This window comes from Siniperca chuatsi, linkage group LG23 (genome assembly GCF_020085105.1).
Source record: "Siniperca chuatsi isolate FFG_IHB_CAS linkage group LG23, ASM2008510v1, whole genome shotgun sequence".
NCBI classification, from domain to species: Eukaryota; Metazoa; Chordata; class Actinopteri; order Centrarchiformes; family Sinipercidae; genus Siniperca; species Siniperca chuatsi.
The window spans coordinates 20,133,763-20,145,975 of NC_058064.1; the positions used below are offsets into that span (position 1 = coordinate 20,133,763).

The 12,213-nt window shown below is 40.2% G+C and overlaps 2 protein-coding genes across 6 annotated transcripts in view; one reads left to right on the forward strand and one right to left on the reverse strand.

Annotated features, from left to right (window-relative positions):
• The window catches only part of slc41a2b (solute carrier family 41 member 2b), a 51,710-nt gene extending 42,147 nt beyond the window's left edge, over nucleotides 1–9,563 (reverse strand). The window contains exons 1-4 of one of the 4 annotated variants that reach the window (XM_044185371.1): nucleotides 8,622–9,563; nucleotides 5,727–6,128; nucleotides 3,710–3,817; nucleotides 592–663 (exon numbers count right to left, since the gene is read on the reverse strand). In XM_044185371.1, coding sequence (XP_044041306.1) covers nucleotides 592–663; nucleotides 3,710–3,817; nucleotides 5,727–6,128; nucleotides 8,622–8,663 — 624 coding nt within the window. In that variant the 5' untranslated portion in view covers nucleotides 8,664–9,563. Of the gene's footprint in view, nucleotides 1–591; nucleotides 664–3,709; nucleotides 3,818–5,726; nucleotides 6,390–7,536; nucleotides 8,024–8,621 lie in introns of those variants that run through there. The other 3 variants (XM_044185372.1, XM_044185369.1, XM_044185370.1) reach the window with 3 other exon arrangements.
• nopchap1 (NOP protein chaperone 1) lies at nucleotides 8,320–11,340 on the forward strand. Of its 2 annotated transcripts, none has more exons than XM_044185373.1 (4): nucleotides 8,320–8,473; nucleotides 9,612–9,686; nucleotides 9,830–9,987; nucleotides 10,108–11,340. In XM_044185373.1, exons 1-4 carry the CDS (start codon nucleotides 8,413–8,415, stop codon nucleotides 10,294–10,296), a joined length of 483 nt encoding a protein of 160 aa, XP_044041308.1. In that variant the 5' UTR covers nucleotides 8,320–8,412; the 3' UTR covers nucleotides 10,297–11,340. The 2 variants fall into 2 exon arrangements, with proteins under 2 accessions (XP_044041308.1, XP_044041309.1); XM_044185374.1 differs by having other exon boundaries at nucleotides 9,830–9,963.
• The last annotated feature ends 873 nt before the right edge of the window (nucleotides 11,341–12,213 follow it).

Here is a 12,213-nt window from a genome sequence, read left to right on the forward strand (position 1 = left end):
GGTTACTTTTGGTAGGTAATGCTATATAAACATGAAATACTGAAATCTATATCATGTCCAGGTAGATTTTTCCATTCCATTCCATAACACGCCCTGCTGACAGATGTTATGCATAACATATTGGACAAAAAGGTCATGAAAACACTATGGTGTTGCATGGTGTGTTTATCAGTGTGTGGGTAGATGATTGCCAGAGCCTGTACTCAGTCTTACTACACAGACAGAGATCAATAGAACAGTCTGAGTGAACCCCCACCTGTGTCCAACCAAACACCACCATTGGTAGTGGTAATGTGTATCAAGAACATAACATACCATATAACATCCATAGCATTACATAAACATGACAGTATGTAGATGTGCCTATGTTACAAATAATTAAATTTGGTTTTTTCATGGTACTATATGGAACCCAAATCAGTAAAGGTTCCTCTAAAAACTGCATTAAAATTAACATTTTATCATCCATATTTGTGTAGAAGCTAAACAAACAATCATTGTAGTACTGATTCATTTTTAATGAATGTTGGCTGTACATGAATAGATAGTTCAAGGCAGCAACTGTGTGTGTGTGTGTGTGTGTGTGATTACCTGCTTCAGTGCCAGGTTGCCTATGATAAGATTCCACTTCTCTATGGGAGAATCCATCTTGCCTACATTCACCTGTGTTGGGACAGAATAAAGAAAAAGAAAAAAGCAAAGTAACATTCTGTGAGTTTTCCATGACTGCTGTATCTATGCCAGAGCCCCTTCATGGACTGGAAAGTCTGTAGACCCCCAATTTTAGAGGACCCAAATTAAGAGGACAAATAATCATCAACTTAAAGGGGTACTCTAGCTATTTAGCATTGCAATTCCATAAAGTTGGGTGAGTTATAAGAGACAGATTAAAGAAAGTATGGTTAGATAGATAGATAGATAGATAGATAGATAGATAGATAGATAGATAGATAGATAGATAGATAGATAGATAGATAGATAGATAGATAGATAGATAGATAGATAGATAGATAGATAGATAGATAGATAGATAGATAGATAGATAGATAGATAGATAGATAGATAGATAGATAGATAGATCGATCGATCGATCGATCGATCGATCGATCTCAAGGACACATCTGCATTTTCCCCCAAAGTCTGCTAAACGTGACATAAGATGAACAGGCACTTTTATAGAATGGCCATTCTATCCTCTTGGCTTTTATTTTGATATATTTACTTTTACTTCTGGGTCAGCTGTCTTGCTTTTCTTCATGTCTTTCTTCAAAAGGAAAAACGAAAAAAGGAATATGCAAAAACCTAAATTGGGCCGTTATTTGAATTTGGTTCTCGTTTTTCATTTTTTGATTCTGACAACAAAAAAGGAAAAACAGCTCTGTTTATCAGTTTTTGGTTTAAAATGAAAAAACGAACTGCCAGAATGTACACGGACCTTGTAGATCTGACATCAAATATTAAATATGATGAATTCATTTACATTTCCACTGAAAGCACAGCCTGTGAAAACACAGGGTTGTCTCCGCTAGAGCTTGGAGACACATGTAGACACATTTAGTGTCCCTTACATACTGGGGCTGTGGAGTGAGAAAGATGTGAGGGGCTTCCAGGTAGGGAAGGTCTAAAGAAAAAGTTATCAAGCTGCATTATGGGAAGTGTAGGATCCAGTGTTTTGGGAGCTTGAACCACACTAGGGTCTGGTTTTCTCATTTTTTTGATTCTGACAACAAAAACGTTTTTGGTTTAAAACAAAAAAAATCATGGTATTTTCATTTTTTCCGATTTTGGTTTCAAACAAAAAAAAAACGAACTGCCAAAACGTACACGGACCCTACAACCCACAGAAACGTCCCTGGTGATGCCCTGTCAGGCCTGTATTTCTTGCTTATTTCGAGAATTTCTTGGCTTTAGTTTGGTCTGGACAAGCGAAATGAAAAACAGAGCTTTTAATCAAGAATGGACGGACTCTTACATGTTCAGTCTTCCCACAGACAGTTCAAAACCAGTATGTCTCATATGTTCTGAGACCGTGGCGATTATTAAAAGCGGGAATGTGAAGCACCACTAACGTTATGAGACAAAGCACAGAGCATCTTTTGAGCAAACATACCCACTCAAACCCAAACTGAGCGCACAGAAAATAAACGATCTAAGAGCCAATATGATCAATCCACCAGAAAGAGGAGTGTCTGTGTTTTTGACAGTATTTAAAATCATACCTTCGGGATTTCTAAATACCCTGGTATACCGTAATACCTTGATACCGCCCAAGCCTACTGTGGAAACAGTTATAATGTCTTCTGTGGCTCTCAAATCTGAGAAAATGACTAAAATGATATCACTCAGAAAAGTCCTCCCACATGTCTTTGTAATGCATAATTCCCCTCACTGTGAATCAGCGTCTGTTTCATAGCTGAGCCTGAGGAGAACAACAGTAACATGAAGACAAATTGTTTTTTGGGACACCACTGAGGAGTATCAGCTCACACTGAGCTCTGCGGTCCGTGTTGACACAGCACTGTGAATGTGGAGCCTGTACGCAGGGAGCCAGGGGCCAACGGGAAGAGCCAAAAAACAAACAAAGAGGGAATTCTGCTCTGTCACTTTGAGTAGTGGAGAGAACTGAGACATGGATACACTCAAAAATCTCTGACAGGTTCTGCTGACTAAGTGTTTCATGCACCTATGTGTACGATTGAAAATACACAGGTTCGGGGAGAGTATGACGCAATTTTATGGGATATCGCGTGCTGCAAATGTATGCACTCGTGGTTCGCTAACAGGCAAACCTGTTCCCTCCTCACTGCTCTTCCCTTTTTACAGCTTTTGCTCTGAGAGGTTGAAGTGGAGCAATACATTTGCCATCTGACTGTTCAGCCATCCTGATTGCAGCAGCCCATCTGACCTCCCTCTACAAGAAATCCCCCCTCACTCTGCTACAACAGTAAATTCCTCAACTAATTCCTAATCCGCAAAGTACGAAATCCATTCAGGACGCTCCAAAACAGTTCATACTTGATACTTTCCAAAGTAATTATAACTTGAACTTAGAAGTGGACAGTTAAAGTGGAGACAGCTGCACTCTTCTCTATTTCACCTGACAGAGTACAGGGCGTTCGAGCTGTGATTACAGACCGTACAGCTGTACAGTATGTCACAGAGATGACCAATAACAACTATACACAGAAAGAGGCTTAGCCTGTGGAGATGAGACAACACACCACCGCAAAAAATGTATTTATGTCGACTAGGCCTCGGCATAAAAAAAATAAGCAAACAGTAGTTGAGTCAATGCGGCATGACGTTGGACATCCAGTCATCTAATTACAACAAAAACAAGTTGTGTCAGAAAATTAAACATGTCACATACAGAAAGAAAAATGGACAACCCCTCGTCAGGAATTGTTGTCTGCGCAGCCCTTTCAAATCAGCTGCAGCCAGCTAAAACTGCATTATGAGAATACATGGAATGCCAGTTCTTCAGTCATGCAAGCCGACTACTACATCACAATATATGCATTCATTTATTTTCATCGCACATTTACTGCCTAAACTTTTAGTGACAAACGCTGAATCCATTCCAACGCAGCATACAAACTTAAGTTAGTTTGTATCCTCACACTTCATACTGCACTGCACAAAAACTTCTTCCCTGGTAATGTGTCATTCAGAGAGAGTCTGTGTGTGTGTGTGTGTGTGTTTGTCTCACCGCTGTGGACAGCCTTGAGGCCAGAGTCATCTCCAGGTTTCCCTTGAGGCCGAGCAGAGCAGGAACCAGGATGAAGATCTCTGTGATGTACTGGAACGCCTCCCAGTGCTGTGGATAACATGAGGAAGTAATATGTTTCATGTTATAATTCTTTTAACGTTTCTGACCTTCTAATTACTCAACTTTCACTCAGCCTCATTTGACATTCAAATTAAAATGCTACGCTACCATTTAGATAAGGCAAATTCCAAATTTTCATATGCACCTGTGAACCTGCGGACTAAATCCAACAGTGTCAACAGGCTGATATGTCATGCTTGGCAAGAATCCTGGCAGGAATTCAATAAAGGTGTGAAGTGTTAAAAAGTTCTAAAGACACGTTGTGAACATGGATTACTGCTCACTACCATCTTGTTAGCTGACTGGAACAAGAAAATTCTAATTTTCTGGGTGGGCTTAGTATGTAGCAACCACCAGACACATCTGTGAATCAAGACAAAAACATCCCCCAAACGAACTCTTTAAACCTAAACATTAGTTACGTGAAATTAGCTCCTGCAAGCTGAAAATCTGCTGGAGAAAATATTTTTATAATAACCTTAACCCAAGCAGGTGGTGTGATACACATTTCTGCCGCCAGTTTCCACACTATTCCGCTGATTGACAGTTGATGGTGTCATCGTGCAAAGGCAGTAAAGAGGAAGATTACAAGCAAGCAAACATGAACGTAAACAAAGCATTATTTAAAATATTCTAAAAAAAAAAAAAAAAAAAATCAGCTTTGCAAACGTTTTATGAGGAAGGAAATGCATTCAATGTGTTTGTTAGACCGCAAGGATACACACAGGGCCTTTCAGTAAGACAAACTCAATGTAAACAGAACTTTTGTTTGCTTACAAGACGACACCACAGGACACCTTTAAAACAGTCAATGCTTTTTTAGAGCCAGTAGCTTGTGGCCATCTGTACTTTAAGGAATAATTCCAGTTTACAACTTGAGTCTGATTTTTGTAGCTTTGGCCATCATTTCTATCATTGATAATAACATTGTAGGGGCTTCCTGGTGGCCTAGGGCTTTAAGATGCTGACCATGTAATCGCAATGTCTCTGGTTCGAACCTTTGCTGCCATCCCCTCTCTGTCTGTCTCCTCATTTCCTGTCATCTCTCTGCATTTAGCTATCTAATAAAGGCAAATAAAATAAAATAAAATAACACTATCTGTCAAGTTAAAAAGTTACCCTGTGGAGTTTTAGACATCTTGTTGCACTATGGAGCAGTTTTTTATCCAATGCACATGCACCAGAATGCACGCACATGTGGGTGATGCGATACACAGTCCTACCAATGGTTTCACACTATTCCACTCATCTACAGGCGGGAGTAATGCGCCAAGATATGCTAGCTAGCTAGAACATTGACTGTATATAAAGATGGACGACATGACAGCTCCCTAAAAGTGAAGCCAAAACATCTCGATCGCCCCCTGGTGGCTGGCTGCAGTATGGGTCATAAACCCCGCCCCCTCCATGTCAGCAGATGGGACATGGTCCAAACTAACAACTCAAAGTACATGTCAAATAAATGGTTCCCAAAGATGCTTTCTGTCATTTTAGGTAGTTCTTATCATGCTGATGTATGTACAAGTTTTTGTTTTTCTGATAAGTTTGGTTTTAATTAGTTATTTGATGCTATAAAAACAGGGTTTAACGCCACGATTGACAGAGAGCTCTGCTCGCAAATGAGTCGGCCGGGTGCGTGGGCGGGACCTCGATACCGCGGCTCCAACCCCTTTCACTACTGCGCAGACTCTGGCTCCAAATGAAAAGCGCAAGATAGCTGCTCCGGTATCCGGGATATTTTGGATTCAAACTTTTAAGAAAAATCAGTGCTGCCCCAACTACAAAAATAACACCCAAGATGCAATAAACTGGAATTAGCCTTTAATGCCACCCTGTCTTGAGCTCTCAACTATGCCGGGTGCTGTTTGAATAATAGTTGTATTGTAGCTCAGCTTACCTGCACAATATCTAGCACCATTCCAGCTGATACAGTTCCAAATCCAGCTAGCAGAAAAGGCACCAAGATCTGCAGCGCCATGGCCAGCGGTGACTCCTTGGGCATATTCTGCACAGCAGATCCCAGGCCTTCCTCCTCATCCTCTTCTTCCTCTGCATCTGCCTCCTCCCCAGAGAGCCTCCTCTCAGCCAGCATAGGCTCTGTTTCAGTGTAGCCTCCATCTCCACAGTCTGATAAAGTAACAGAGGAACGAGAGGCCCGGTCCAGGAGCCGACGACCTTCTATGTGTGATGTCTCTTGTCTGTAGCAATTCTGGAGAGAGCCGGCCTCGGATTTAGGTCCGAGGTCCACCATGGCTAGCCGCTCCTCCTGTAGCTTGGTATAACCGGTGGGGACCATGGTCTGGAACAGAGAGGCAATCCGCCCAGAGGAAACAGGCTTCAAGGAAAGAGCACTCCACCCGCTACCTGCTCCATTCATACGCACCGTCAGGCTAGAGCCCAGAGACTCCCCTATAGTTCCTCCCAGACTCTGGATACTCATGATGTGGTCTAGGGCTGAAGTGACTCATCTCCTGTCATCCAGTCTGACAGTGGTGTAAAAATGATACACAGTAAAACCGGTTTACACTGGCACAGGTGCACCATCCATGTTAGAAAGTGGCTTCAGGGATTCACCAGCCCGAGGGAAACACACAAGGAAACACAACAGAGAGGATAGCTGGGAGAACAACAAAACACTGGGTGGAACAATATTTAAGATGATATTACACTGAGGTGGAACGGCTGAGTCACGTCTTATAAAGAGGAACAAAACCTCCTTAACCACAGAACCAAGGCTCTAAATATGGAACAACTGTTTTCTAATAAATTACAGACTGGCTTTGAGGGAATCCACGCAACTTTACTTCAACATGAGTGACAGGAGTTTGAATCAGAAGTGCCAACATCACTACAGTAGCTACAGGCTTTTTGTATGTTTAAGAGATTGTCATTGACATAACGCTGTAATGTTGACATTGCCATTTGGTCTCCAGTCACTGGGAAGGTCTTGCTTATGATCACAATTCAGTGTGTGACAATTTGTTGGCATCCTCAGCCCATAAGCACACTATACAACTGTCCACATCTTCCAGTGCTGTTAGCCAAAACGCATTTCTCTGGATGTTGTGAAGGTACTAATAATTGCAAAATCTGAAGAAAAGGAATGTAGCATTGGTTAGGTTTTAGTTGAAGTGAAAGTGAAACCAAAGCAGGAAAGATAATGCTAAAATCATTATCAGCACCTCAACAAATTTAAAAGTGAAGGGAAAAAAAATTGTATGTTTAGAAATCCAGAGTAGGCTGCGCATCATAATAAATTGTTGCCTTTCTGAAAACAACAATTGTATTTTGTTAATACCGCTGTTGCTTGAGTTATGGTGATGTTGCAGTCCAGAGATCACAGGTTATAGTTTGCCCACGTTTCATCTACACTTCATCATTGTTCAGGCCTTTCTTATTACCTGTCTGCCTTAGTCTCAGTTTAAAGCGTTTCGTTCAACGCCTTCCTACGGCACAAGTTAATATTTACTGATAACCCAAACCTTGTTAAACACGAAAATATTGGATTGTTGTGGCTATTTGTTTTTGTTAGCTAACACTGTGCTATGTTAGCTAGCAGAGTAGAAATCAAAACAGTAGGAAGCACGGCTCCCTACTTTCTTATACGTTAACCAGGAGAATACAGTGGCCAGCGTTACCTAGTAGATAGAAATATCGCAAACGACGACGAAGTCATCACTGTATTTTATTTCTTTTCCGTAATTTACCTTTTTTCTGCGCAGACATTTCATCCAGGAGATGCGAGTCTCCTTTCTTGACAAGCAGCCAGCCAGAGAGTCGCGTCAGAGCAATAAGTGCCGCCAAAGCTCGTGTATGCTGGAAGGATGAACCACTCCGTTTTAAAATAGTGCGTGTAATCCGCAAAGTTATCAAAGTTTTAAAATTGTACACGGGTTGCCTTGATTCACAACCAACAAGGACGTAAATTAATTGGAATGTAACATAGCTGAAAGAAACCTTACAACAAAGAGATACAGCATGTGCAGCATAAATGGGCTGATTTTATTCACTTTATATTTTTGGCGAGAATGTTGTAGAAATGATGTTAGCTGAGCCATTCTGCCGTAACTAAATCAAATGCGCTCTCGGTTTCCAACAGACAAAGATACATTCATTATGTACAAAGTTCCACGTGACGGGTTTCGCGCTAACAAAAGCGAGTGAGATGTCTCGGCGCCCTACAGGCTTTCTGGTCCGAAGAAAAAGTGGCACGCAAACGCTCTGATTATAGTGCGCAGGCGCAGAGTACACCTTGCTTTAGTAGTGGTCCAATTAAAAAAAATAATAATAATAATAATTCTGTCAAAGTGTGGAGTTTTAATGGTCTACTTGTTTATTAGCGTTCATATTCGATGTATATGTATAATATTATGCAGCCAACTCATGGATGTATAAAGAGAATAATCTAATAATCTAGTAATACATCCATGAGCCGACTCCACTGTAATTTCGTCAGTCCTTCCCCATACAGTAGAGGGCGCTATATGAATCATAGCGTCACTATTTATTTTCCTACCTTCCACCCGGATGTTGTTCTCACTAGGAACACATGTCGATGAAAACACAATCGTGTCGCTTCTGAAATGGAATTAAACTTCAAGAAAACGAGCTCACATGCTTTGCTGTCATGTGGCAATGGCGGAGGTTTGATTGCTTTTATTAACAGTTAACGTGTTGGAAGAAAAATGCTGAGTAAGAATGTTATAAGCCTGTGTTTATCTAAGATTCGCTAGGAAGTTAGCTAGCTAGAGCTCCTCTAAGTTCTTATTAGTAACGTTAGTTCAGTGAATACCGTTATGACGATATGTTCGTCCGGGAACTCCTCTGTGTCCATACGGGTTTCTTCAGCAGTTAGGTGTTTTGAAGGTTTTCCACATCCCGGAGGGTTCCCAGATGAACTCCTCCATTAAGCGTTTCCTCTCTCATTATTCTCAGGGAACATTTCGTAATTTGAATATTTGTTTGTTGACAACTAAAATATTCCCAAAGCTCTGGGGGAGTGTCCAAGGAAAATGACTTATGGTAGAAATAAGCACAGTTTCATACAATAGAGTTTCCTTCATTGTTATGGCTTACAAAATGTTTTGATATGATTCATAACAATGTCCTTTGCAGGTCAGTGTGATTAATGTTAAATAAATACATAAAAATATCCTTTAGTTAGACACAGGACTAGAGGATATGGGTAAAATCATTATCAATATATTAATAAGGATATTTTCTGATATCAACATGACAAATGTTTGCGAAATCACACCTAAAATGATCAAATTGATGTTCAACGCAATAAAATGTGTTCCACTGTTATGTATTACACGAGACAAAGTTTTTAATGACAGCTTGCTCATAATAATTCATTTTTACAACCAAAATGTGTAGATTAGAATGATAACATGAGATCAAAACATCATCAAATGTGATTTAGAAATTCAGTTAACAATATTGAACACCCAGCTCTGATTGGACAGGGTACAGCTGCAGAGTTCACATTATTTTGCTTTTAAAGGAAAATGTCACTCCTTTATAGTCCACAGTAGTATGCTTGGCAGTTCTACACCACTCAGCATTAGCACAATTGTGAAAAACTGCTACATGGTTGAAAAACTTGGTGATAATAAGGACCATTCAGTGACTCCTAAACATTATGAATGTCACTTTATTGGGACTTTGTGCTGCCATTCTCAACACTTTGTACCAAATTTTGTATCTTGATTTTACCTTTTTCACTGTAGGCAAACAGGTACTATTATAACTCAGGTGAGCTTGTTTGTTGTGCTGCTAGGTCTCAGTGAGAAGCTTCTCCTCAAGCGAAAGGCTGGCAGATCCCTGCAGACAGAGAGAGTCCCGAGAAGCAGCGGTGAGACCAAACATCACTTTCCTGCATTCTGTCTAAATAATAGTTACTATTTAGGTATTACAGCTTTACATTAGTTATTTGTAGTAAAACTAAGAACAATCACCATTTGAGCCAGATGTGTGTTTTGTGTTGTTGTGCATCAGTATTGGAGCGGCTGCAGAGCTTCCTGCCTCAGATGGCTGAGGCCAACGAGAAGCTGAAGCACCAGATGGAGGAAGCTCCTGCTGGAAGCTTTGACATAGAGAGCGTGGAGAAGGCAGAGAGGGTCATAGAGATGGTGCGTGTCTGTCTGCTGCTAAATGTAACTTTCCTGCCTCCTTCTGGTGAACTAGAAAACTCCAAAAGTACATTTAAACTTTTAAGAAGGCTCTTCAGTTGTATTATCTGACTGAGTCATGTGATTTCTTACTCTTGTCCTCAGGACATAGCGCTGGTGGATCTCAGCGGGTCAGACAGCGACTCCAAAGATGAAGAGGAGACTTCGGACTCTGAGGACGAATCGTACTCTGGTGAGGAGAGCGGGATCACAGAGCAGAACCTCAAATTACCCGGAGACAAAGGCAAGACGAAGAAAGCCAACATCCAGGTTATTGATCAACAGGGAGAGTAGAGAAGTTGTCCACACAGACTTTTTGGCTGCGTATTGAGTTTATTTGCCCTCTGTAGTGATGTGGATAAAACTGACCAACGACAAACGACGACTCAGAGAACAGAAAGCTCTTGCGTGGAGAGATGCAGATCTTCCCTTTTAGAACAGTAAATATTATTTTGTACATTTAAAGTCGCAAAAGTGCCTTCGGAGCCAGAACACATACTGTGATTACCTCATCCAGTCTGGCCATCATCTGACCGTGTGACCTCTAATTGTACAGGATGTGTTTAGGTGTAACACTGTGGATCACCTTGTTTTTGGCCTCTGTTTTCATGAGCTTGAACACATTCTTACAGCAATTTAGGCTACAAGCTATTTGTGATTTTCTAGAGGAAGATGGGTCCTTGAATTAATTCAGGCTAACATATTAGCTAGCTGAAATAATCCTGTTAATAATAATCCTTCATATTGTCATAATTAAACCATGTTCTCTGTTCAATTGCTCTGATTATTCAGAAACTTTAGTTGAAGTATTTCGTTTGCTTATAATGTTGCAAACTATATGTGGATTGGTTCTTTTTTTAAGGAGCAGTGTGTAAGATTTAGGGGGAACTATTGTCAGAATATGGCAGAAATGGAATCTAATATTCATAAGTATGTTTTCATTAGTGTATAATCACCTGAAAATAAGAATCGTGTTTTCGTTACCTTAGAATGAGCCCTTTATATCTACAGAGGGAGCTGGTCCTCTTCCACCAAGTCATGTTGCACGGCCATGTTTCTAAAGAAGCCCAGAACGGCTTCCCGGCCACCGTAGGTTCTCCTGCACGCTTTGAAGGGGAGTGTGAGGCGAGTGGTGTTCAGTTGGTTGCAATCTGCAGCCTCACCGCTAGATGCCACTAAATCCTACACACTGTACTGTCTTTTAAGTAAACTGATTTTGTTTTATTGTATAGCCCATTTTGTCACATATAGGTGTTGAAAGTGTGTGTGAAGGTGTATGAACATTTTTATAAAAATTAAATTGTATTAATCATACCAAAAGATATGATTAGACCAACAGGTGATGGCTTCTCATTAACGTACACATTCTCATCTGAAATCATAATTATATCAATATTTTGCTACTGTTGCCTCTTTGAAAAGAAGCAATTTGTATCTGAAAAAGACTTCATGTGTGGGGTTCAACTTGAAAAGTCATGGTCATAATCCAGATAACTGTGAATAAGATGCACTTTTGAAGTTTGGACTTCATAAAGGTGGCTCAGAAAAGCAGGGCTTATTGTGAAAAGCCTGTCTTCAATTAATCTAACAAACTGAACCAGGATCAGTCCGTTTCATAAAGCTGATTTGGAGCTAATGTGAGCAGACTGTCAAGTCTGATTTATTTCATGACTTTGAAACACAGACCTGAGACCAGCACTGTTCACATCAATTCACAGTGAAGAAAACGCACATTAAGATAAAGCTGTGATGTCCGCGTACACAAAGCAACACATGCAGTATAAAACATGATACGGAGAGTAAAATATTACAGCAAAAACAAACAATCACTGCAGTAAACAGAGCAAAAGAGAACTTTTGTCAGCATGTTGTAGGTCAGTGGGTCTTCATATAAGTGCTGAAAATTAATGTATAGTTGTACATAAATAAGATGCAACATATAGTACAATTAAACAACTTTGATGTATCAAATAGTACCACATTTTATTGCAAGATAAAGATAATTAGCATTTTCTAGAAATTAAAGTTCTCTATCAGTTAGATTATATTACTTATATAAATTATATTCCATTATATTACAAGTGACATAACCTCCATATGGTGGAAATACTGTTTAAATACCATCAGATTGGCTGTCTGCCACTTTATGCATTTTTCCTGAATGGATTTCTGGGTGTCAGTTTCTTAAATTTTATTTAGTGACATTTAAAG

Excerpts from the sequence above, each read along its gene's own strand:
- nopchap1 (XM_044185373.1), top strand. The coding sequence starts at position 8,413 with ATGGAATTAAACTTCAAGAAAACGAGCTCACATGCTTTGCTGTCATGT. Across the intron at positions 8,474-9,611 it reads GTCATGTGGCAATGGCGGAG|GTCTCAGTGAGAAGCTTCTC; the intron begins GTTTGATTGCTT and ends TTGTGCTGCTAG. Across the intron at positions 9,988-10,107 it reads GTGTCTGTCTGCTGCTAAAT|GACATAGCGCTGGTGGATCT; the intron begins GTAACTTTCCTG and ends TCTTGTCCTCAG.